Source organism: Chrysemys picta, chromosome 7 (genome assembly GCF_011386835.1).
Source record: "Chrysemys picta bellii isolate R12L10 chromosome 7, ASM1138683v2, whole genome shotgun sequence".
Classification (NCBI taxonomy): Eukaryota; Metazoa; Chordata; order Testudines; family Emydidae; genus Chrysemys; species Chrysemys picta.
Genome location: NC_088797.1, coordinates 42,071,072 through 42,098,481, shown reverse-complemented (window position 1 = coordinate 42,098,481; position 27,410 = coordinate 42,071,072). Strand labels below are relative to the sequence as shown.

The following is a 27,410-nucleotide window of genomic DNA, read 5'->3' as shown; positions in this document are numbered from 1 at the left end:
CTTCTACCAGTTATTTTGCAATCACATTTCCCTATTGTCTAAACTTCTTTCTCACCTGTTGCTTACTGACTATACTGGAGGAATAGTGACACTGACTACACGTAATGTGCTGTCAAATGCACTAAGTATGCTAGAAAAAAGTCCCCCCCCCCAACATTTTTAAACTGAAACGTTTTAAATTGTTGCTGCCTCTAAGCCCTTTGAACAGCTGTATGTACAAAATTAATTTAACTCAAGGATCACATTGTCCCCAGAGGATGTATGGCATTTAACTCATTCTTCAGGAACATCTAGTTCGGGAAATATTGGTTCATCATTATAACTAGAAACCAAGCAAACTTGTCCTCAGTTAGAATAGTCTTCTACGGAATATTATAAACAAACAACTGTTTGGAACTTAAATTCCTAAAATGAATGAGCACTAGAAAAACATTTGGCTTTCAGATGCCATTTTTTCCTCAGACTGTTCTTAAAGCACATCTAGCTGAACATGGCCACAGCCTCTCCCATAGTGGCAAAACATTGGTTGATCTTCAAGAGTAGGTGCTTACTGCTAGTTTCTTCCAAGTGCAGGACTTCTAGGATTTCCACAGGCCTCTTCAAATTAATAAATTAATTTAGGTGAAGGCAACATGGCCTACTAGATAGGGCAGGTACTGGACTGGGAGTCAGACTTGTTTTCTATTCCTGGCTCTGCTACTGATCTTTTGTTTGACTGTGGAAAAATCACCTTTGTGTTTGTATCCCCATCTGTGAAATGGGAATAAAGATACTTATGTTCCTTTTATAAAGTATTGTGATATTTCGGGATGAAAAGTGCTATATAAGAGCTTAATATTATTTATGGAAAAAAATCTCATTGCCTCCTGCATGGCAGCATCATGGCTGATTTTGGTGTTGGATAATAATTAATCCAGTACAGAGTAGTAGACCTCTGCTAATTTGGGGAGAATCCTAAATTGATTGGCAAACTATAACTACACCTTTAAAGGTAGCTGGGGTGAGGAAGAATAGCGATCTGCTTTAGTAGTGAAAATATTCCATGTTGATATAAGGGTATGGGAGTTAGTGGTGGGGTGGTGGGGAGGAATGACGCTATTCTTGATAAAGGTTCAACTTCGATTATCTAAAGCAGGGGTCTCAAACACGCGGCCCTTGGGCCGCATTATTTCCTGTGGCCCGTCAAGCTCCCCTTCTCCCCCCACCCCGGGAGTTATTTCCTGCAGCCTGCCAAGCTCCCCTCCCCCCAGTGCGCCGCGTCCCTGCTCCCCCGCCTACATCCCTGCGCTTCAGGCTTTCCAGGAGGGAGGGGGGAGGAGCAGGGATGCAGCATGCTCAAGGGAGGAGGCAGAGAAGAGGCGAGGCTGTGGTGGGGCTTTGGGAAGGGGTTGGAATAGGGGCAGGGAGGGGATGGAGTTGGGGCGGGGACAGAGTTGGGGCAGGGACTTTGGGAAAGGGGTTGGAATGGGGGAGGGAAGAAGCAGGGCGGGGTGGGGCCTCATGGAAGGGGTGGAGTGGGGGCAGAGACGGGGGCAGAGTGGGGAGCTTTAACAGAAGTACTTCTAAAAGTAAATGAGTGTTTTGTCCTTTGAGTGAGGTGCATTACTGAGTGTTTATATTTTATTAAAACCCCCTCGGAAATGACTTCATTGAAAAAAAGAACACTCATGGAAGAAAAGAGTTTTCCAAGACAAATGGGAGAATTTATATTTTTTCACAGAGGTAAAAGATAAAATTCAATGCCTCATTTGTCAGCAAATGATTGCTGTTCCCAAGGAGTATAACGTGCGTTAGCACTACGACATGATGCACCATGAAAAATATGATGTATTCACTGGAAAAATCCGAGAGGAAAAACTTTGGCAGCATTTGCCAAGCAAAGAAATTTCTTTTCGGAGATTAACAAGTCTAGCGAAGATTCAGTAAGAGCAAGTTTTGTGATAAGCGAAATGATAGCTAAATCATCGCTGCCTTTTACAGAAGGCCTATTCGTAAGAGAATGCCTTGTGAAGGCCAGCGAAATTTTATGTCCTGATAGGGAGAAAGTTTTTGAAGGCATAAGCTTGTCTGCCAATACAGTTGCCTGCAGGATAATGGATTTAGCAGATAATGTGCAAAAACAATTAATTCAAATGGCAAAAGACTGCAAAGCATTTTCAATTGCTCTTCATGAGAGTACAGATGTATCAGATACCGCACATTGTGCAGTGTTCATTAAAGATGTGGATTGCAATTTGAATATAACTGAAGAATTGCTAGACTTAGTGCCACTGAAGGGACGTGACATATTTCAAGGACTGGAAGAGTGCATTGAAAAAGCTGCGCTGCCATGGAACAAACTCATATCTTTTTGGCTACGGACGGTGCCCCATCAATGTGCTCTGAAAACATTGTTGTGGTTGGATTATTGAAGACCAAACTGAACAGTCTCAATATACCAGGAATTAGCTTCACCAGTATACATTGCATTTTGCACCAAGAAGCCCTGTGTAGTCTACAGTGTCTTCAAATGAAGGAAGTTATGGATGTAGTTGTTAAAACTGTTAATTTTATACGTCCATGAGAGCTGAATCACAGACAGTTCACTTCTCCATATTCACTGTCCATACTTGCTAGAAAAGAACTTCTGTATCACACTCAAGTTAGATGGCTGAGTCATGGAAATGTTTTGAAGTGTTTTTTGCACTTAGGGAGGAGATTGATTCCTTCATGAAAATGAAAAACAAGGAGGCTCCACAGTTTGCTGATTCCACTTTTATCTGCAACCATGCTTTTCTAACAGATGTAACTGATCACCTGAATGCACTGAACTTGAAGCTTCAGGGTAGAAAACAGGTGATAACACAGATATGACAATGTTAAGTCATTCAAAGTCAAGCTTACTTTTTGGGAGAAACAGTTGACTACTGGCAATTTGGTCCATTTCTCGACTCTGAATTCCTTAGGAAAAGCTGAACCCAAATGCTTGAAAGAATATGCAGATATCATTTGTAACTTACACAAACAGTTTGATGCGTGGTTTAAAGATTTCAAGGCACTTGAACCATATTTTCAACTTCTTTCCACAGCTTCAGTGTGATACCATTTTTAAGCAGAAGTATACAGAGGTTGGAATTCTGGAATTCTACCGGTTTCTTTTACAAGAAAGATTTCCCATGTTATTCTCTGCTTCCGCAAGGGTAATGCCAATGTTTGGAAGTACAGATACAGATATATATATAGATATATATGAACATGAACAGTTTTTTTTTTTCTTCCATGAAGATTAACAAATCTGTGATAAGTTCAAGGCTCACTGATGAACATTTGAAAGCAACACTGAGATTGGTTTAGTCTCAGGATATCAAACCTAATATTGATGCTTGGCTTGATGCAAAACGCTGCCAGCTAAGTGGCCAAAAATGAAATGACTGTCAAAATTAGCACTGACTTTTCGCATTACAGTTTTAAAAAAGGTAATACATTGACTTTTAATAGCATACTACATTATTCTTTTTTTTTTTCATTTTTGACTATAGGTTTTTATCGTTGTATGAAAAGGTTTCAGTGATGCGGCCCTCGGGCCAATGTACTAGTCCTCATGTACCCCTCGTGGTGATTTGAGTTTGAGATCCCTGATCTAAAGCTTCCCATTTACCTTCATTTTTTTTTTAAATCCAAGAAAAAAGGAGCTAAGAGTAATTTCATGTTGTTGTTCTAATAAATCTCAGAAATGCAGCAAAATGGGATAGTGTGTGATTGTTATGTAAAGCATTGACCCACTAATTCTTGCAGCTCCTGTTTAATTTATTATAGTTTAGCTAAGTGTTTTGCCCTCAGTTTTACCTGGCCGGGCTGCTCCTATCTGGTTGCCTTCCCTTGCCAGAAAGAACGGTGGAAAAACTATCTGTTAAGGCAACCATGGCATTTCAATGCAAAGGCTGCTAAAAGTCAGTTGAGTGGGTCAGATCCTGAAAGCATCAGCTCTGCAATCCGGGGAGTTTGTGATAATGCTGATGTCAAGAGGGTGTTTTCTAAATTTTAGCTCTTTGCACAGAATTATTCTGGGTAGTTTTAGACCTGCTGTCTTATTGCTCTTATGTAAAATGGGAACTTTTGTAATGGTGCAAAAGTAGAGTGTTCATTTATGTTTTTTTTTTTTTTTCCTTTTAGATAGTGCCACAGGGAAGATTTATATTTTGATGGAAGCCAGGCTGGTAGCACTGTACAAATCTGAAAGTGAATATGTGATACTTGACAGGCAAGTACATGAATTATTGCACGCTTTTGAACTTCCATTTTTTTATAAATAAGTAATGAACTGCTGCAAGAAGTTAGATAACTGCAGAATCCAAGACTGCCTTCTTAGGAGAGTGGTTTAACACATGAGTGCCTTTTTATGTACATCCTGCTACAGCCTGTCAAGGGGTTTGAGATCTGTCGCTGCAAATTAGGCTTGGATGGAAGTTTTTGTCAGAGTAGAATCTGCATCTGGGTTTATTGTAGCTAAGGAAAAGGTTGTAAACACAATATCTTTGGAAGCCAGAGTAGGAAAAAATTGTCTTTAGTATCTCAGTATCCTTCCCATATGGTAGTCTACCTCTTCCGCTTGTAAAGCTAGTGTCAGCACACATTTTTAAGGACTTTTTATTTGTTTTATTCATCCCAATACAGTTTAGAATAGCAAATAAAACCTCATAATTCAAATGCTGCTGTAAAGAGATATACCTTTTTTATTACCCTTCAATAAAAAACATAATTTTTATAAAAGGCATACAGTATGACAGAAACATTTATGCTCCCTCCCCTTCCCGCCCATCCTTACCTTTCCTTTTGCAGTGATACCCTAACCACTCTTGGGTGTCTTCCAAGAACTGGAAACTTCCTGCACCTAGATAAAACCAGTTTTTACCCCTTTTTACAAAATAATTGCATTTTTTATAACATTAACATCTTTTTGAGAATGAATGCAGTTCCCTAGAAAAATCTTAAGCAAGTTATGCATCTGTCTCTCGTATATTGACTCTTTAGTATTTACGGATTTTTTTTAATAGTGGAAGATTTATTAGTTTCCCAGATTTTCCTCCCTGTGTTACTGTTCTTCACCTGTATAGTTCACACCTTCATGTTTTCTGTGCTGTTTTCCAGCATGTTAAAATTTGTTTTTTTCTGTCTTGGAACTAATCTCTTTGAAGCTTGGGACATTAATTGTTTCAGTCCTTTTTTAGAGCTCTAAGTTCTCATCCTCTTCTGGTGTTGTCAGGAGACTACATTTCTCAACTTGGAGTTCTAGACTTACTTTTCTACACTTCTACAGTTCTAGACATTTCTACATTTCTCTAGCTTGGAGTTAGTAATTTTTGGGCCAATGTTTACTTAGTTTTATTCATTCTTGTAAATACCAGAAGACACTCTGCTTATACTACAGAGCGCCACTATAACCAGTTTATTTTTTATTTCCTGAAGGTCCTATCATAGCTTCTTATGAAGTGGATTACTGATTTATGCTTTGCTACTGCATTAATTTATAAACGTGTACTTTATTGTGGGGATAATGAATTTATACTAGTGGCAAATCGTTAACAAATATCTCAGCTTTCATTTAGTGTTAAAGTTGACAAATAAAGGTAGAAGTAGGAAGCAAACTATTTGGAAAACAAGTGCTTTTCCTCATATCAGATTTCAGTATGAAAAATATTTAAAAAGAGAAAAATAGTACTTCTATATTTAGTCTTTATAAGACAACTAGTGCAATTTACAGTGTTAATGTGTGTACATATAAATCTTTTTCTACATAGGTTTCCTGGCATTACTCTTAAAGGCAAGAAATATAAACCACTATTTGAATATTTTATTAAGGTAAGATAAGTCAGTCTTGTGTTTAGAGACAGAACCAAATGACAATGTTAAAACCAAGAGACTGCAATTTTAAATAGTTGTACATTTTTTGATCAATATTTCCCCTTGATATGATGACAAAATGAATATTGTGCTTTCTTTAGAATTTGCTTTCATTTATTTTAAGACCCATACTTTGACTGGATTTACTGATAATACTGGCTATATGTTGAAATAAAATCCCAACTGTCAAGATGTCGTGGGGAAAATAGGTAAAATACCAAGCAAGTTAAATCTCAGGCCTCCATTTCCCCAAACACAGAGAGCATTGTCACTTTGCCAGAAAGTTGGCTGCTTCTGTTTTTACCTTTCTTTCTTATGTCCTTTATGCTCATACTTCATATAAGTACACACCCTGGTGGTGATGAAGGTTGAGAGTAGGGATGACCAGCGCCGGCGCTTCCACTAGGCGACCCTAGGTGGTCACCTAGGGCGGCAGGATTTTGGGGGGGCGGCATTTTGCCATTCTCGGTGGAAATTCGGCGGCAGGGGGTCCTTCCGGTCCGGGTCTTCGGTGGAAATTTGGAGGCGGGTCCTTCATTCACTCCGGGACCCGCCGCCAAAGTGCCCCGAAGATGTGGAGCGGAAGGACCCCCGCCGACGAATGCTCAGAGGAGTGCTGTCACTTAGGGTGGCAAAAACCCTGGCGCTGCTCCTGGGGATGACTCTAGGTTTTCAGAGGACTCTTCATTGAACAGTCAGTATTCCCTAGTATCTATGACCTAGCTCCGTTCAGTTGAAGCCAGCATCCTCATTCTCTGCCTTCTAAAACCATAAATTCCATATTCAGAAGTGGAATTATGATGACATTGAAATTGGAGGTTCTTTGTGCTTTTACATTTGGAGTATTAAGACCCTATATTGCTGTAACTGTTCGCATTTCCAGTCTTTATGGATGTCTTGTTATGCTGCACTTAAAGCAGGAGTACATATTTTACTGTACTGAGAACATAGTTTAATACACATCATGGGAATGAGTTATGGAGAATAGAATAGGTGTATAAACATTTTGATAGAACTTGACTGAATGATATAAATAGTTAAAATACTGAACTGCTGATATATAATTACTTTACATAAAAGAATAGTTGGTGTATGCAGTCAGTTCCTGAAGTCAACAGAGGTAAAAGGAGTTCATCAACTCAATAGGGAGCAGACCTATTTTTGGAAGAAGGTGGGAATCACAGTTGTAGCCATTAACTGGACTGCAGGGTATAAAGATAGGATCTACACTAACGTGTTGGAAGGTTTGTATGGTAGCCTCTCTGCATCTAATACAGTAAAAGCTGTGTTATCTGGCCCTGTACCAACCGGAAAGCTCTATAAACGGGCATTTCTAATCTTCATAGAAAGTCTGGTTTATATTCCGGTTGCTGCAGGGCCGGCAGGCTCCCTACCTGGCTCTGGGTGGCTCCCTGGAAGCAGCATGTCCCTGCTGCTCCTAGGCGGAGAAACAGCCACAAGGGGGTCAGAGTGTGGGAGAGGGATCAGGGGGTTGTGGCAAAAATTGTCAGACATATAGAAAAACATAAATTGTTGAGCAATAGTCAACATGGTTTCTGTAAAGGGAAATCGTGTCTTACTAATCTATTAGAGTTCTTTGAAGGGGTCAACAAACATGTGGACAAGGGGGATCCCGTGGACATAGTGTACTTCCAGAAAGCCTTTGACAAGGTCCCTCACCAAAGGCTCTTACGTAAATTAAGCTGTCATGGGATAAAAGGGAAGGTCCTTTCATGGATTGAGAACTGGTTAAAAGACTGGGAACAAAGGGTAGGAATTAATGGTAAATTCTCAGAATGGAGAGGGGTAACTAGTGGTGTTCCCCAAGGGTCAGTCCTAGGACCAATCCTATTCAACTTATTCATAAATGATCTGGAGAAAGGGGTAAACAGTGAGGTGGCAAAGTTTGCAGATGATACTAAACTGCTCAAGATAGTTGAGACCAAAGCAGACTGTGACGAACTTCAAAAAGATCTCACAAAACGAAGTGATTGGGCAACAAAATGGCAAATGAAATTTAATGTGGATAAATGTAAAGTAATGCACATTGGAAAAAATAACCCCAACTATACATAGACTATGACGGGGGCTAATTTAACTATAACAAGTCAGGAAAAAGATCTTGGAGTCATCGTGGATAGTTCTCTGAAGATGTCCACACAGTGTGCAGAGGCGGTCAAAAAAGCAAACAGGATGTTAGGAATCATTAAAAAGAGGATAGAGAATAAGACGGAGAATATATTATTACCCTTATATAAATTGATGTTACGCCCACATCTCGAATACTGCGTACAGATGTGGTGGTCTCATCTCAAAAAAGATATACTGGCACTAGAAAAGGTTCAGAAAAGGGCAACTAAAATGATTAGGGGTTTGGAATGGGTCCCATATGAGGAGAGATTAAAGAGGCTAGGACTCTTCAGCTTGGAAAAGAGGAGACTAATGGGGGATATGATAGAGGTATATTCAAATCATGAGTGATGTGGAGAAAGTGGATAAGGAAAAGTTATTTACTTATTCCCATAATACAAGAACTAGGGGTCACCAAATGAAATTAATAGGCAGCAGGTTTAAAACAAATACAAGGAAGTTCTTCTTCACACACAGCGCACAGTCAACTTGTGGAACTCCTTACCCGAGGAGGTTGTGAAGGCTAGGACTATAACAGCGTTTAAAAGAGAACTGGATAAATTCATGGTGGTTAAGTCCATTAATGGCTGTTAGCCAAGATGGGTAAGGAATGGTAGCCTCTGTTTATCAGAGGATGGAGATGGATGGCAGGAGAGAGATCACTTGATCATTGCCTGTTAGGTCCACTCCCTCTGGGGCACCTGGCATTGACCACTGTCGATAGACAGGATACTGGGCTAGATGGACCTTTGGTCTGACCCGGTACGGCCATTCTTAGGTTCTTATGGCATAGGAGGGGTTTCGGGGGGCGCTCAACTTGGGTGGCTCCCTGCAGTTCCTAGGCGGAGGCGTGACTAGGTGGCTTTGCATGCTGCCTCTGCCCGCAGGCACCGCCCCCAAATCTCCCATTAGCCACTGTTCTGGCCAGTGGGAGCTGCGGAGCCAGTACGCGGGGCGGGAGCAACGTGCAGAGACGCCTAGCCTCGCCTCCGCCTAGGAACAGCAGAGACAGGATGCTACTTGTGGGGAGCTGCCCGAGATGAGTGCCCCCTGGATCTGGCACCCCAAAACCCCTCCCACACTCCAACCCCCTGCCCTGAACCCCCTCCTGCACCCGAACTCCCTCCCAGATCCCACACCCCCTCCCATGCCCCAGCCCCGCACCCAAACTCCTTCCTCCTTTATTTAACCGGAATTTTTCACTTACTGGCATCCCCCATTTCCCCAACATGCCGGATTACAAAGCTTTTACTGTATTACAGACCAAGACAAAACTTAATACAGTACTGTGACAAATCATTGCTTCATTTGTGATCACCAGGATAGTTCATTTTAAGTTACTTTTAAATTATGTGAGGGATACGAAAATGGCTCATTACTCTTAATTATCAGCTTGCTGAACAGATGGCAGATAATTGGTTCCGTTATCTTTCACGGTTTTCTTCCACCATTAAAGTTAAAACTTAATGTTAAATGTCATCCCAAACTTTTACCTTCATGCTTTCCTTTGTGCTTATCATCCTGTAAGGTGACTTAAAATAATTAGTAGCAACCCCCCCTATTTTTATGGTAATAAGAAACAATGGAGATGTGGAAGCTGCTTTGTTTATAAAATAATTATTATATGTATGTGTGTGTATATATAGGTCTATAAATGGCTGGAAATTTCTTTTATTATGTATCTTGTTTATAGGATCCTATTAATTTGTAGTCTCAAGCATGAGATTGCATCAGTGCAAGGATATGTATTAGTCAACTTTGTGAAGTTGTCAACAGAAGTCTTAGATTTAGTCTTACACTCTTGGTGCTGTGTAAAAAGAATGGATTGGCTTGGCATTTTAGCTGAGATAAGTGGTTAAAAATGTCCTATGTATAAAGCAAACTAAAATATAGTTCTAGCTATTGCAGCTTTTTGACTTAACAGTTGACCCGTTCAATGTACATTTTCCAATCATTTTGAAAAATGCTACTTTCCTGTACGTCTGAAAAAGAATATAATACTTCAATATTTGTGTGTTGCAGTGTAAAAACAATGGTGCTTTTACTGTGGTCACAGACAACTATGTGAAGGAGGAAGAAGGTACAGGGGTTGTACATCAGGCTCCTTACTTCGGTGCTGTAAGTAAAAACTAACTTTTATTATATGTTTCGTCTGGAGCATGTTCCCATGGCCTCCAAGGGCTCTTACAGATGTACAATGCTGACTCTCTGCAGGCCAAGAAGGGTAATCAGCTGCTTTTAAAACATTGCGTTCTGGTGAATGCTCAAACTTCTTTTTGTAGATGCAGTTGCCCTTTACTTGCACACCAGTGGGGAGTTAGTTTAGATGTCCATAACTGTCATCTTTACTATTCATAAAATGTCCATCCCTGTAGCATCTGAGTGCTCTAGCTCCTTCTCTTCCCTGAAGATCGAGAAATGCCAGCTTCATCACAAAGAAGAACTGAGTACTCTACTGCTAAGTAGGGACCAGCTGTTCTAATTCATAAATTGAACAAATATCAGGACTGTTCAGCATGCTATGCCTTTCAACATTTTATCATTTGTTAATTTATATGTGTTGAGCATATAAAATGACTTAACATGCTTCTGTACCTTCTCTATGTCCCTTTGGGCTAAAAGAATTCTTTGCACAATGGTCTTTTTTTTTTTTTTTAAGGATGTTTTATTTCCTTTTCCTTTCCCCAATTTGCTTGAGATATTGAAGACTAGAAAAGTTGGACAGATTCTCTTAAGAGTTAATCAGTTGGCCTTTATAAACCCAAGAATTACCATACTAGATCAGACCCATGGTCTGCTTAATCCGCTATCCTGTCTCAGTGGCAAGCAACAGATGTCTCCAAGGAAGATATGAGACATTTCCTAACCTCTGGTAGTTAGAAATTGGTTTAATTCCTGAAGCATTAAATATATGCTCTCTTGCAAATTGTATGTTGGCATGAACTACTGCTACTCAGGATGTTCTTGTTATCCATCTAAATGTCCAATCCCTTTTTTGAATCTTTTTTTTTTTTTTTTTTTTTTTGCCTCAGTGACGTCCTATTTAGTTGTCTCCTTTTGAAGAATGTGTATATTCCTATGCTTTATTTCATGTTGTCAAGATGAAAATTCTTATACAAATATTACACAGGAAAACAACCTGCTTTTTACTTTTAATTACATAAGTAGAATACACTGGTTAGAGAGGCAAAGAAGGTTCACAATTGCCTTAATTTAACAATTGCCTCACCATATCTACAAATAAAAGACGACTGAGGATCAAGTGTTAACTGAAAAGTGATGAACCCACACAAGGAGTGTTAGTGTTAGTGTGATAAAGGAAGTTTGAAAATTTCACAGAACCTGTTACAGTTGTTAGTACACAAGGACTAAGCAGTAAAATATAAATTAACTTAGAAAAAAAAAAGTTGTCTGCTATGAAATAATTAGCAGTCTGTTAGTATCTCTTAAAAACTTTGATTTTATCAGTTTAATGCATAGCAAATAGTGCATATGTTGTTGTATGGCTCTAACTCCACAGACCAAATTTTCTGTTACTTGCCTGTAGAGTAGACAACTTCATGATATAGCAAATTGATATGTGAATACATGGATATTTTGTCTTCAGAAGGAATTATTTAAGGACATATTTAAATAACACATTTGATTTGAATGTTGAAACCTTTTCTTCTTTGGCATCTCTGCATCTCACCTCATCCCCTCCAGTTAGTTCAAAAAAGCAATAGCTCCCAAAGGCTGCCGTTAGGATCAGGGCTCCAATGACCTAAGTGCTGTTCAAATGCATAGGAGAAACATGATCCTTGTCCTGAAAACGCTTTCAGTGTAATTAAAGAGAAAAACAGGTAGAGGAGAGAGAAGAGAGATACAGCCTAAAAAGCCATGTGACCGTAGTTCTGATGAGCACATTTTGTAGTTCAGTTTCCTCTCTATCACTTCATTTACTTTTTTTTGTATTAGGAAATGAAATGAATGGCGTTGGGATTGGGGTGGGGGAGAAGAAGGGGTATACAAGTAGCAACAAGGAGGGAAAAGAGAGAAAAGTGGGGGTGTGGGGGGGAACTGAGGAGAATCACACCTTCCATGAAATATTTAAACATCTTAAACAACCACTCATTGCTTGTTCTGTTACCTAGTGTACTGTCTCTGAATAAAGAGAAGTCCCTTGAGGGAAGGATACATAATGATGTAAAATGTGGCTTCAGTATGAACCTTTGGTATTATATAGATGTGTTCTGCACCATGAGATCTCAGAAATCCATCCTCCATGTATTACTGTGAAAAGGATTCTTAACCAAAACTTAAAGGGAGAAAAAAAAGATGCAGTTAGTTCTAGAACACTTCTTAATCCAAGACCAGTTTGCGGTACTATCTTTCCCCCAACTTGAGCTAGTATGTCCCCAAATAGCTCACAGATAGCCAGCTCATGAAACTAAATATCACACAATTCAAAAAGAACATAGATCAGAAAACAAGACCAGCCTGCATAAACCTTGCATTAAATTTCTGATCTTTGTTTATCTGAAAGTACGTGCTACTAAAATTCAGCATCCTGGACAGTTCTTCATCTACAGTAACTTACAGTGGTTTTGAGTTTTTTTTTTTTTTTTTTTTTTTGCTAGCTATATAGCAGATCTTTTGCATCTTATAACCAGGGTTTGCCCCCATCCAGCTGTTTATCATGTAAGTGTTAATACCAGCCCCATACCTGATTCCATGCTTCAAATGGCAGATGCTATAATGCCGCTAAATGCCTAGCCACTGAATGATATGGGCTTGAGATAGTATAGCATCATTATTGAGACGGTATAGAATCATGGTTGTTGCATCACAACCTTTATTTTAGTTGAATTTTAGCTTTTAGTCCTAAGTTTTCCATAACATTTTTTTCCAGTTATTTTCTTTGTAATTTTTTTCAAAGAAGGAAACAACTGTTGGGAGAGACTTAGTTTCATATAGATTTCCCCCCCCCCCTTTCTGTTTCATTTTGTTTTTTTAATCTTTTTGTACGTCTCAGTGTCCCAAGTGTGGACATAAAGATATCCGTCATGGACATACATGATCACTGCCTTACTTGTTTTCTTATGGAGCTTGCTATCATTGCAACTCCGATATCTATGCCTGAATTCAGGCATGCTCACCCAAGTAAGTTTTCACTAATTAAATGGTAGATCAGTCTGGAAAGCTTCAAGTCTGAGTTGTTCAGAATCAAGGCACCCAGCAGTTGAAAACTGGAGTAATTAGGTCATTATATATTTCGTGGGCTGTGTTGAGGATGCAAATACCACAGTGCCACCTCTTAGCCCAGATCCTATAATGCTGAGGGGTCATAGTCATATATAGGACAGATGTCAGTATGTTAGGCTTTGATGTGCTCTGCATTGGCTCTTTCTCTGAAGCCTTTTACAGTTCATGATATTAGCCCTATTGGGGTAACTCCAGTTCTTGCTTTGTTTTTTTCATCTGGTTTACACTAACACCACAGTCTGCCTGCTATATGTAATGATAATGGATGATGGAAGACTAACCAAGGAATTGATCTAATAACCAGATGAGCTAAATCACACAGATGAGGTCAGATAGATACTGTACATGTAGTAGGCTGAGGAGGAGAAAGTCAGTAGTGTCTTTAGAGCCAATTGATCACTGAAACCTGAGGGTGTTTTTTACATGTAAAGCTTTAGTCCTTGTAACAGTTGATTTTTGTGCTTACTGTGAGTGAGCTTCACCATTTCATCCTGTACCATAACACTTGATTGTAGCATGATTTCCTTGACCAATATGGACAAGGATATAATAGCTGTGCTAGCCAAACAAATAGAAGCTGTTCTGTAGTATGATTTTATAACGAGCTTTGTCTGTGCTACAAAATAGAATTGCTGCTGACAAAGATTGGATCTGAGGAAGGCTTAGCAGCAAGTGTAAAGGAGGACTGACCATGTTCAGCAACAGTTCAGCTGCAACCATATCTAACGAACATTGTCAGTAGTGGTTTCTCAAACCCAAAGTCCATGCCTGGTTTGGTCAGAGAAAATGCAATAGCCTGCAAGTGTCAAAAGGGGACCTCACCTATAGCACAGTTCTGATCTTCGCATGTACAAAGGCCTTGCTTTTCAAGAAAATGAAATGATGCTCTGGTTTCTTCCTGTTTCCTCCTGAAGGTGATGTCAGAGTTTTAGTTGCTAACTTTTTTTCTGTGCTCATGTGCCTTTCGTGGCAAGAATGTACTTTCCAACTCCAGTAGGAAAGCAACACTTAGCTTTTAATTTGGTGTGACAGTTTCAGGTTTGGCTGCTGTTTGGGATGAGTACTCTAACTGTCCTGTCCCCCTCTTTCCACTCCTCCCCCACATTTAAAGCATGAGGGTATTTGATGTGTCTGATGCTTAGTTTTATTGATTAAAAGGTTTAAAAGGCTTGAGAACTGAGGCATTGGGGGAAATCATATCAGTTAAATGTGGAGAGCATGGACCAAGGAGTGGAGAGCTCTTAAAAACGACATGTCGTCTGAGAAACAGAATTACAGGCACGTGCTTTAAGGAGATACCACAACTTCAGTGTACCCTCTTAATTCATACAGTAGCATGAAATGTATTTCCCCAGCCCTTTATTTTGAAATGATGGGCAGAGGCTGCAAAATAGAGCAAATTTGTTCCCTTCCCTAGAAAACTGGCACAACCCTAAGTGATAGGGAACAAGTGTGCCCTACATCATCCTTTTCATCTTGATGGATGAAGTATTTTGCTTAAAAATGCTTTCAAAAGTGTTTTTGGGATTATTTGACTGTTTGTTTTTTGTATAATTATGAAGTAGCTTTATATTAAGTTTTTAATCCCTTTTCCTAAGTCTTGACTATTGAAAGCTACATTTAGGAATAACATATTTTGTACTTCTGTTTTAGGATGACTACAGAGTCTGCATGGATTTTAATATTATTCAGAAAGATTCAGTTCCAGTTTGTCCTGTTGATGCTTCAGGCTACTTCACAGCAGAAGTGACGGACTTTGCTGGACAATATGTGAAGGTTGGTGGACTTGGGGAAATAGTAACGTTTTTTTTTTTTTTTTGATCTAGCATTTCCATGTGGTAGAAACTCATTTTTCTTTCCCCAGGTGGTTTTGTCTTCAGTATGTTTTTGACAGCCATGTTACAAAGACTTATATTAAAAAAGGTTATCCTTCTCCAGTTGGGACTACAACAGAGAAATATGGATTTCTTGTGTACTGTCACTTCACAAAATGTTAATTACAATGTTAGGGAAATAAGTAACTTGATATGTTAACAATGATGTAAGTCTTAGAAAAAGGAAAGGAGAGTGTACTCTAGTGCCTACTCTATATGCCTGTCATGGGAAGAATCAAGTTTTTTGTTTATTATTATTTTTTTTAATAAGGATCTCCCACTTGTAACATTGATAGCTAAACGAGTTGTTTTTTTTTAAAAAGCGGGAGGGGGGAAATTGTATGAAAACTGTGAAGCTGAAACCCAGGATGCGCATACAGGATAATGCACACAAATTCAAATATTTTCCAGGTACCAGCTAATAGGTATAAGGCAGTAAGAATAATAGGAAATATTGAGGATCTTATGTTTAGGATACTGGTACTGTAAGCCAGAGTTTTATGCTCTTAAAAAATAGTTTCATGATATTGAATTGTCTTTTCGCCATGGGAGCACTGTTCTATCAAACTTCCTAGCACATTTTTTTTAATCAAAGGAATAATTTGTAGCAATTAACTAGTCCAGCAGGCTTTCTTTGAATATCAGTTACTGCTCTGACTTGGGGCCTGAATCTAATAATAAAGATTCAGTTGGTGAGGTATTATAAAAGATGATAAAATGTCTTTTATTGGTTTCTAGGCCTTCACATCTAAATTTAGAATCATTCCACGTCAGTTTCACGCTATAAAGTAGTGCAAATTTAGTGAAGAGGTTCAAAGATCAGGTTTGAAGCAATTGCATAGATACGTCCCAAAAGACTTAATGTTATGGTATCAAAACAGCATAGCTGAAAACATAACTGAATTTGTGTGTCTGGCTGGTGTTGGGTATGCATAAATATTTGTGACTTTATTTAAAAGTTATATTGTACACACACAAAAAAATAAGGTGAAGTTAGAATTGCAGGTATGTATCCCAGTTTGGGGAGCATGTTCTCTTTCAAGAATATTAGAGTAGTTGTTATGGCACCTCCACAGTAGATGCACATCATTGAAAATATACAAATTCTGCAACCATAACATTGTTTCACATCATAGCATGTAAATACTGATTTAAAAAAATATATATATATATTTTTAAATTGAGGACCCAACCTTGAATGAATATTCCCTATAATAGTTAAAAGTTCTGTTCAGAAAACCTTTTTTTCTCTTTAGGATGCAGATAAGAACATCATCAAATCTCTGAAAGAACAAGGTAGACTGGTTCACACCAGTACTTTCAAGCACAATTACCCTTTCTGCTGGAGGTAAGAAGAGAAATACATTTGACTTTCAGATTGATAGAGAAATGCGAGGGTTATAACTAGTAATTTCTTAAGTGAGGTTGTTTTTCTTGTGGTGTGTTTTTTTTGTTTGTTTGTTTTGTTTTTTTGGCAAGGATAGTGAAAGTACAAGAAATAAAGTACAGCTGAATTGCAATTAACTTGTGGCACTGAATTAAATCTGAAAATGTAATTTAGTTCTAGAAGTGATTTTTTAAGCATTTAAAACACATGGTCATTTAATTCCAAAATTGAGAGTAGATGCCTGTTCTCCTTCCAAATGACAGCAAACCTTCGAAGGGTACTAAGTGTCCAAGTGGTTTGCCCTGGTAGTTCTTTGCTCCAAATTTGGGTGGACACGTACGTGGAACGTGTTCATTCATAACTTTACTGAATCTGCAAAACTTCTACCCAACTTCTGTCTGAAAATGCTACCAGTCAGAAGTGGTGCTTTGGCAGAATTATGCTGGAAAACTTGCTCAAGATGAGCTTGCAGTATGTCTTGTGCTAGGCTATGCTGCTGGTTTCTCACTTTAATGGACTTCATTGTTTGTTAGATTTTTTTTGTTTATTTAATTAACATCAAAGGGATTTCTGCCTGGAGAACTTTAAATGTTGACTGGATGACATTCTTAGTGGAGGCTCTTTGAATGTTTTCTTGACAGGTATATTTTCAAAGTGACTTAAACTCTATTTTTATGTTTAACCTTTCAGTGTGTTGGATTAAACAGTTTTTTCCATCTCTACTACAGTTACTGTCTTTATCTAATTTAAATTTCACAGATTTCCTCAGCTTTTTAGAATCCCATGAGACTTTTGTTACTTAGTATCTTCGAACTGAGGCATTGTACTCCTACTAGATATTGTTGATTAAAAAAATAAATAAAAAATAAATAAAGCTGATAAGCAGGTCCTCAAGGAATCAATTCTGAAGCACTTAGAGAAGAGGAAAGTGATCAGGAACAGTCAGCATGGATTCACCAAGGGCATGCCTGACTAACCTAATTGCCTTCTATGATGAGATAACTGGGTCTGTGGATGAGGGGAAAGCAGTGGATATGTTATTCCTTGATTTTAGCAAAGCTTTTGATACGGTCTCCCACAGTATTCTTGCCGGCAAGTCAAAGAAGTATGGGCTGGATGAATGGACTATAAGATGGATAGAAAGCTGGCTAGATCGTTGGGCTCAATGGGTAGTGATCAATGGCTCCATGTCTAGTTGGCAGCCGGTATCAAGCGGAGTGCCCCAAGGGTCGGTCCTGGGGGTGGTTTTGTTCAATATCTTCATTAATGGTCTGGAGGATGGCGTGGACTGCACTCTCAGCAAGTTTGCAGATGACACTAAACTGGGAGGAGTGCTAGATATGCTGGAGGGTAAGGATAGGATACAGAGGGACCTAGACAAATTAGAGGATTGGGCAAAAGAAATCTGATGAGGTTAAACAAGGAAAAGTGCAGAGTCCTGCACTTAGGACAGAAGAATCCCATGCATTGCTACACACTAGGGACTGAATAGCTAGGCAGCAGTTCTGCAGAAAAGGACCTAGGGGTTACAGTGGATGAGAAACTGGATATGAGTCGACAGTTTGCCCTTGTTGCCAAGAAGGCTAATGGCATTTTGGGCTGTATAAGTAGGGGCATTGCCAGCAGATCGAGAGACGTGATCATTCCCCTCTATTCGATATTGATGAGGTCTCATCTGGAGTACTGTGTTTGGTTTTGGGCCCCACACTACAAGAAAGATGTGGAAAAATTGGAAAGAGTCCAGCGGAGGGCAACAAAAATGATTAGGGAGCTAGAACACATGACTTATGAGGTGAGGCTGAGGGAACTGAGATTATTTAGTCTGCAGAAAAGAAATACGAGGGGGGATTTGATAGCTGCTTTCAACTACCTGAAAGGGGGCTCCAAAGAAGATGGATCTAGACTGTTCTCAGTGGTACTAGATGACAGAACAAGGAGTAATGGTCTCAAGTTGCAGTGGGGGAGGTTTAGGTTGGATATTAGGACAAACTTTTTCACTAGGGGAGTGGTGAAGCACTGGAATGGGTTACCTAGGGAGGTGGTGGAATCTCCTTCCTTAGAGGTTTTTAAGGTCAGGCTTGACAAAGCCTGGCTGGGATGATTTAGTTGGGAATTGGTCCTGCTTTGAGCAGGGGGTTGGACTAGATGACCTCCTGAGGTCCCTTCCAACCCTGATATTCTATGATTCTATGAATCCACATAAATGTTTGCATATTGTATGAATTGATTTTACTACAGTAGATGCTCATTAGTAGCGACATATCGGAGTCCTCTTGCTATGTTCCTCCTAAGTGGCTGTTCCTGTTATGGGGAGTGTTGTCTGACCAGCCTGCTTTTTATGATACGTAAAACAGTACAGTACACCAAAGGCAGTGCGCCCCATTGATGCTCAGCACCTTTTCCCTTATTGAGCCAGCTGCAAAAGCCTTCACCGCACCCCTCAAATCGAGCCAAAGCTTCAAGTCTCCTCCTCCCCCTATTACCATAAGTAAGGTCCCCCTGACCTCTGCCCCATAGGTGTGCTGGTGGGGGTGTGGCTGAGCTCCCTTGGTGTTGCCCATCACTGGTAGCAGGCGTATCACATTCCACTCAGCCCTGGGACTGCCACAGCGCGAGCTCAGCCCGCAGGGCCCGGTTCTCTTCCAGCAGGCTGGAGAATGCTCACTCCAGATGGAGAGAGATTTGTGGGGGGCAGAGAAAGGAGACAGAACCTGTTATCCCAGTCAGAGCAGGGGTTCAGTCCCAGAGAATCCAAGCCCTGGCCCGGGGGCAGAGGCGTGAGTGGGTTGACACTGAGACTAGTTTGGTTCAAGATGGCACATGGTAATGATGGCTCATGAGGTGGTGGAAGGTGTGGGGTGGGCTGTGGTATATGAAGAGTTAAGGGTGTTGGAAGGGATGGGTTAGCCAGGTTGAGGTGAATGAGTCAGGGGATTCCCCAGTGAGCAAAATGACTGAGTGAACTTGGCTGTAGGGTACAGGCTGAGGATGCTCCCACTGACAGTTTCATGCTCCACCCTGGTGAGGGCTGGCTGGGGAGGGCACAGTGCACAGCCTGCAATGGTGGGGAGTGATGGCTCCTAGAATGGACAGCGGAGACAGAGTGGAGAAGGAGACAGGTCAGTGGCCTGGGGAAGGAGGAATAGCTCAGTGGTTTGAGCATTGGCCTGCTAAACCCAGGGTTGTGAGTTCAATCCTTGAGGGGGCCACTTGGGGATCTGGGGCAAAATCAGTACTTGGTCCTGCTAGTGAAGGCAGGGGGCTGGACTCGATGACCTTTCAAGGTCCCTTCCAGTTCTAGGAGATGGGATATCTCCATTTATTTATTTATTTAAGGGGGTCGCCCGACCTCCTACTGCAAAACAGCACACCTACACCCTGCCGCCAGCAGCCGAAATACTCCCAACTCTAAAATAGCAACTTCCCCAGCCGCCCCCTGCCATCTGCAAGCCAGATGCTGAGGAAGGGAGGAAGAAACATTCTAGCTGTGCCTCTGCTGCTTCCTCCACCCCATCTCTCCCCTCCCCCGAAAAATCCTTCTTCCAGACCCTCTCCCCAAACTCCCCCCTACACATGCTCTCCACACAGGCTGTCAGGCAGGGCAAGTGGACTGCGCTGTGTGCCCTGAAGCTGCGCTGAAGGCCAGGGTTGGGAGGGCAGTGGGATGATGCAGTTTGGGGAGGCCATCCCTGTCCCCCAAAATCTGCCCCTGGTGTGATGTCACAAATCTTGGTCATATGCGGCAGTTATGTTGTTGTTACTGAGGCGACAATTCTCGGTAGGCAAAGTGTTCCCAGGAGAAATGTTGCTCTTAAGTAGTGATTGCTCTTACAGGGTGTTGCTGCAGACAAGTGTCTACTATACTCTATCACCTATTGCTGGGATTCAGCTGGATAAAGGTATTGGTGGTTATGTCATTTACCAAAAACTGCAAATAATGTGATATTAAAATTTACATTGGCCCCCAAAAATGCACATTTTGATCAATGTTAACAGAAGAGTACAGCATCAATTTGTCACTTAAAAGCGGAGATACTCGGCAGTTGTTCAAACCAATTGAAGCTCAAGTTGCCTGTAAGTTTTACTCACCTTTTGAAAGCGTGGATGTGATAACCAGACTTTTTTGTACAGTGAAGGACCTTCAGATAAGCATCATTAATCTAATATATGTAAATATGACTTCTCCCAGACTACAATGACTCTGATATTTAAAAAAAAAAAAAAAGGGGGCGGGGGATACATTAGCTAAGCAGTTCAGGGGCAGATTGTTCACCTATTCAACATGGTGGTGTGTTGCTACCCTCACTTTTTGGCATGAGTTATCATCTCCTTAGAAGGATTGGAGAAGAAGTTCATCACGGCTGGGAAATTCCATCTTTCCAGCTGTTAGTGTTGACTAGGTCTGGGGAGAGCTACAATTTTTAGCTGGAGGAAGGATCTTACTTATTGAGCCTTTGATGATGGCTGGTGGGCAGAAGTAAATAAGTTTTGTTTTGTTTTGTTCGGTTTTTTGTTTGTTTTTCTCTCCCTAAGAAACTTTTTGATACCCAAAATATATAAATTGAACTGCGGAGCCAACTGCAATTCTAACTGAGTTGCATTTGTGTGTTTGTATAGAATATATATTACACAACGCAACACATAGTTTCCATCCTTTATTCCAGTTTATTCCTATTGGAAAAAGAGGTGTTGGTGGAGGGATATTGTGGGAGGAAACATGAGTTAGAAGCTTTGGAGGCTGCTAAAATTAAGACTTTGATATCACTGTTCTGTTTAGGTTTGTGCTAAATTTGGAGTGAGTAAAAGCAACAAAAAAGATAAGTCCACTTGAAAAATCTATAACTTTTTCACACATAGAATTAAGTGTGTGAGGCCAGTCATGTTTTCCTTTTACAGTGAGGCTGTATACTGGTAATCATGCAAAGGTGAATTGTGGACAAGTTTTCATATGCACATAGTTACCTTCGACTTGCTTAGTGTGGAAATGAGTGCACTGCCATAGATAAGTATCTTTACATTTTATAAAATGAGAACTACTTACTGTATTTCTAACCATATTTTTAAAAAGTTAGTTTTTGGGAATCCAAATGATGACTAGGAGTTTTTTTTGAAGGCTGTAGCGTATACAGTAACCCTCACTTAATGTCATCCCGGTTAACATTGTTTCGTTGTTACGTTGCTGATCAATGAGAGAATGTGCTCGTTTAAAGTTACGCAATGCTCCCTTATAACGCCTGCTTTGTCCATTGCTTGCAGAAAGAGCAGTGACTGACATATCACCGACAACATTGCCTGTTTTATTCACTGTGATGATTAATCTAGTAGTGTCAGTTGCTGTGATTCTTCAACCTCTAGAATTGTGTGTTTGTAGATAAATCATAGTCAGTCTTGAGTTAAAGAATTTTTCTACCACTGTGGCTTTCATCCAATGGCCTGTGGACCTCTTGGTGGTCACATAGTACTGACTGTCTTCCTAATTTCAAGTTGTTAAATCACATTAGAAGTAGCTAAAAATATTTATCCATGTCATAAATTCTTCTAGCTGCCATAGGGACATTATGCAGTTGTGAATGGGAGGATAGTAGATGGCTATCACAGATGGGAGGGGTGCAATTAGACAACTGCAGGCCACACTTGGGAAGAGTCTTGAGAACCCTTGTGTTGTGATCACTGCGTGAAGCCTTTCTTTTAAAAGTGTCTGAAATTTGCCTTTTTTTTTTTTTTAGATTTGTTACGTAAGGCAATAATTACCCCTTACTGTTAGCTATACAAAGTTGGAAGGCTTTCTCTAAAGCAGTGGTTCTCAACCTATTTACCATTGTGGGCCACATCCAGTACTACCTGTATGGCCCTGAGGATGTCACATGGGCTGCAGCTCTGTCCTGATTGGGTTGCAGGTTGAGAACCACTGAGCTAAAGGGACATCTTTGTGCTTTGCCACTGAGTTGTAAATTGTCCAGAAGAATACGAATATTGAGCTACCAATTATAGCGCTAATCAGCTAGTGAAAGCAAGTTGGTTGCAAGCCTGTAGCTGGCAATAAGCAAACTGCCTGGATCATGAGGGCAGAATAAAAGTCTAGGCAAGGGGCTCATCCCATCACATGGCTTCTTCCACCCCTGCTCAGTCTGCTTCCTCCCACCCAATACCAGAGAAGCTCCTGACCCTGTCAAAACAATGATCAGCTCCAGCGCCGGGGAGATACTGCTTCACTGGGCTCCTTAAAAGGGGAGGGAGAACCACTTCCACCTGCCCAGCTCCCCATCTCATTAGTTCACTCTGTCGTGACTCCAACAGCCTCCCATTTAGATTGTCCCATGACCTGAATCGCTCAATCCTTTGTGACTGTAAAAATAAATAAATATATATACACATATACACACAAAAAAGAAAAAAAAATTGATAAAAATCTGAGAACCAGTGCTCTATTGTAATCCACCATGCAGATCTCTAAGATGTGCTGACAGTTAGTTCTTTGCCCAGCTCAGCCTAATATAAAGCTAAAGACTTCAAGTCATAATGCATCCAAAATCTGTTGACAAATATGACCTTCTGTTTTCTTCCCAAAGACTACATATTTGAATGCGTTGGAGTGAGGAATAAAATATATGGGGAAAATTGCATTATATGAAGTTTATACACAGGATTGTTTGTGTTCAACCACTTGAGAGAGTCAGACATCTAAATCACTGTTGAGTTAGATTTGATCTGCTCTTATAATATTGATAAAACCCTAGACCAGGGGTTTTCAACCTTTTTCTTTCTGAGCCCCACCCCCAACATGCTAAAAATCTGTGGCCCACCTGAGCCACGACAATTGTTTTTCTGCATATAAAAGCCAGGGCTGGCATTAGGGGGTAGCCAGCAGGGCTATTGCCTGGGGCTCCGCGAAGCTAAATTGCTCAGCCTTTGGCTTCAGCCCCAGGTGGCAGGCCTCAGGACCCTGGGCTTCAGTTCCATGTGGTGGGGCTTTGGCTTTCTGCCCTGGGGCCCAGCAAGTCTAATGCTGGCCCTGCTTGGTGGACCCCCTGAAACCTGCTCGCAGCCCCAGAGGGTCCTGGACCCTTGATTGAGAACCACTGCCCTAGACCAGTAGAAATGTATCAATGATGTGAAATGTTGGGAGCCCAAAAATGCAGCCAAGTGAACGAAAACCAGTACACCTCTACCCCGATATAACACTGTCCTCAGGAGCCAAAAAATCTTACCGCGTTATAGGTGAAACCGCGTTATATCAAACTTGCTTTGATCTGACGGAGCGTGCAGCCCCGCCCCTGGAGCGCTGCTTTACCACGTTATATCCGAATTCGTGTTATATCGGGTCGCGTTATATCAGGGTAGGGGGTACATAAAAATGACTCAACACTATGCATTTCTCAGATGGACAATGAAAAAGTAAATAAAGACCTTAAACAATGAAGAACACAGTTAGGTTTTTAAAAATTTAGTTCAGTAATCTGGTAAGAATATTTGGTTTTAAACTGTTTTTAATCCAAGTCTGTCTTTAAGAAGGAACACCTTTTTAATGCTGTTTGATTTCTGAAAAAGCTTTAAAATTGTACTAATCCTACTCAACACATTTTGGCAGCAGCATTGATATAAGGACTAGATAAATCTAGATACGTAGAAAAGTACAGACTTCTTTTAATGCCACTAGATGGAATCCTTGGGCAATGAGCATTTCTTTTGCTCTGTATCAAGGATAACCTTTAATTTTCCTTGAACAACATCATTATTTTATCTAGGTTGGGATTACCCTGGGAGAAGGGAAAAAATGCCCTTCATGTATTGTTTCCCTGATGAGTTGGCAAATCACTGTGTCTGGGAGAATTTATGCTAATAACTAACGTGATCTAATTTTTCTGATGTAGCAAACGTTACAGTGCTGGACGTTAAGCCAAACCAATATTATAGGGGTGCCTTAAACGAGACAGAAATACTACTGCAGTCTGTATTTGCTTTTCTACTGATGATAGTAAGTTGCAAGCAATACTTAGAGGCAGACACTTGGTTGGAAGGAAGCAATAACAGATTTCAGTCACTTATAAACTTCATTTCAGTGCCAACAGAAGCAAAAACCATAGTTGGGATGTGTTCTAAGTAGAGGAATACATTCTTGATTTATCTCTTTCCCCCCCAGAGTTTCATAGTAGGTTTGGTTTGAGCAATATAGGGTAACGTAGCTGAGGCTGAGCTGATTTATTGAAGGCATGTTCTCCAGATTTTTGTGTTTAAGTTACTTAACTATTCTTCCTCCTTCTCCCTGAGAGTGGGCAGCTCTAAATTCCCTAACAGATCAAGCAAAGGTGAATAAAAATTGATATTAAAAAAAAAACAACAAAAAACTTTACAAGTTTTTATTTAAATCAGATACTTTAATTTAAATAAAATATTAAATCAAATATGGTTTTACTTCAAAAAATAAGCTTGTTTGAAATGAAGACAGCCTTTTTTAAGACCTACATTTACTCTAATCTTTTCAAATTAAATAAAATATTAAGCAGGGTGGGTTTGATTTAAATCAAATTGATTTAATTAATGATTTAAATCACTAGTCAGGAAGACTTGATTTAATCATGGATTTCTGCATAAAAGTGCATTCTTGTTGGTTGTTATAACCTTACTACATATTCTTTACAACTTAGAGATAGATGCAGGTTTTATTTTTAGAAGGTACACACTATACATTTTTAAAGTGATTTATTTTGAAAACTTTTCAGATTAGTTTTACAGCTATATCAGAAAATGAATGATTGTTTGGTTATTTCATTTACCAAAGGTAATTGAAGCAGATATTTATAAAGTCATTGGGAGGTGCAGCTAACTCAGTCGTCTTCACCTTCATTTTCCTGTTTGTTCATCATCTGGAAAAGAAAAACAAGCTTTCCTGCTTTTTCAGGTCCCAAACGATGTCTCTATTTCCACAAGTTCACTAGTGTGATTTTCTTTAAAACTTCATCAGCAAACATATATTTCTTGAATGGTTCATCTTTAGCTCTGAAGTTTATTATAGTTGGCATTATGGAGGGATGATTGCTGGATGTCCATGTAATAGTCAGTGAAGGTTTGACCCTGGTACTGAATATTGAGAATATTTGCAAGAAAATGAGCTGGAGATAATGCTTGTCCCATTCATTTTTTAATGCTTGTAATTTAACTCTGTCATTGCATATTTCTCTTTTTAAGATCTCGCTCAGTTCCTTCCAAATTTCAACAGTGTCAGCAATAAAACCGCTATTTCCCTGTATTTTGTTCAAGGCTACAGAAATAGGCTTCAGGGTACTCAGCATGTGTTCAATATTTCGCTTAAGCCCAATGTTGAGAACTTTGGCTGTGAAGTATTTTGCAATTTCAACAACATTAGCCTTTATTTCTGGAACACTGAAGTCTTTGGTTAGGAGTGCATCAAATGAGCACTGCAACCGTATGTCATTAGCTTGGGACTCTCTTCACTCTCTTCTAAATAATTTCTTCTCATCTTGGATACATTTGCAGCATTGTCTGTGACCAAGCTGCATACTAGGCATTTGAATTTTTTTTTCCACAGTTTGTTATAGCTTTTACTGCTACTTCTTGTTGGTATTCTGCTGTGTGTTCATTTCCTGATGTATCAATTGTTTCTGTAAGGAAGACACTCCCTTCTTCTGTTGTTACACAGGCATTTACAACAGAATCATTGTGGACATCGCTCCACCCATCAAGACTCAGGTTAACAATTTTACCTTCTAGACCTTTTGCACACTGCTCAATTTCTCTTTCATACACTTTATCCAGCAATTTGCCTGAGACATCTGCTCTATTGGTTGGACTGTATCCTGGTCTTAATGACTGAACCATGTTAATGAAGTGTGGATTCTCAGTCAACCAGAAAGGAGAGTTTGTTGCATAAACAAACCGGGCAATTTTTTCATCAATTACTTCTTTTTATTATCTGCTGGTTCTTATCAGAAACTTATTTTTGTTTGTTTCTGGATGATGGATATATATATAGATATAGATATATATATTTTTTTGGTACAGGTGATATACTGTGACTGTGTGACGTGCATGATGTGACTGAAACACTATCATTGGCAGATAACTCTGAAACTATAGAAAATGATGGTGATCTTGAAGGTGATCTGAAGTCTTCAGAATCCTGTATGTTGAGGATGGATTCTCCTAAACAAAATAAGTCAATGCAGTTATTTAATTATTACCGTACTACTCATTTAGTATTACTCATTGTATTCACTGACACTCAGTAGTACTTTAAAGGTGAAATTGCAAAAGGAAGAGCTGCCTATTTCAGTTATTTATTTTTTATCACAACTGCATCTAAAATGACAGTACCATAGAGTAACAACTATGGTATATTTTTTTGCTCAAGCATGAGAATTCAAGAATAGTGCAGAAGGAAGACAGGCAGTCCTTAAGAAAGAAGTATGAAATAAAAAAGTTTACCAACCTGAAGATCCTGCATGTTCAGACATGTTCCTTTCATCATCTTTAACACAGTCTCCTCCTGAGAAGGAACACGTCTCATGATGTTGTTTCATTCGGGCCATGAGGCCTTGCATTTCTTTGTTGCACTGTTTGCATTTTGCATGCATGCCTGTCTTACCCACAGGTAGAGGAACTTCATTAAAATATTCCCAAACTGGGTCTCTTTTACAGCCTGCTGCCATTATAGGTTTTCCCTTCTAGTGAGAGAATGGTATGGTAGATCTCAAATCAACGAAGGCTACTCTCAGAAAGACCTCAAGACTTCTGGAATATGCTGCTAAGACAGTTTCACTTTTGTTTCTGCTGCGTGTCCGTCTCTTCTCACATTTATCTCCAGACTTCTTCTCCCTGTCTAGATCTGTTCCGCTCCCAACAATCTTCTATTCATTGAACTTTTTGAAACTTGGCAC

At 39.9% G+C, this 27,410-nt stretch overlaps 1 protein-coding gene across 4 annotated transcripts in view; it reads left to right on the top strand.

Moving 5' to 3' along the window:
- The window catches only part of IARS1 (isoleucyl-tRNA synthetase 1), a 237,148-nt gene that overhangs the window by 78,107 nt on the left and 131,631 nt on the right, over positions 1–27,410 (top strand). For 3 of the 4 annotated variants that reach the window (XM_065551253.1, XM_065551252.1, XM_065551254.1), the window contains exons 9-13: positions 4,153–4,240; positions 5,778–5,838; positions 10,033–10,128; positions 14,908–15,030; positions 16,385–16,476. In XM_065551253.1, the coding sequence (XP_065407325.1) occupies positions 4,153–4,240; positions 5,778–5,838; positions 10,033–10,128; positions 14,908–15,030; positions 16,385–16,476 (460 nt within the window). The remainder of the gene's footprint in view (positions 1–4,152; positions 4,241–5,777; positions 5,839–10,032; positions 10,129–14,907; positions 15,031–16,384; positions 16,477–27,410) is intronic. The other variant, XM_065551255.1, reaches the window with a different exon arrangement.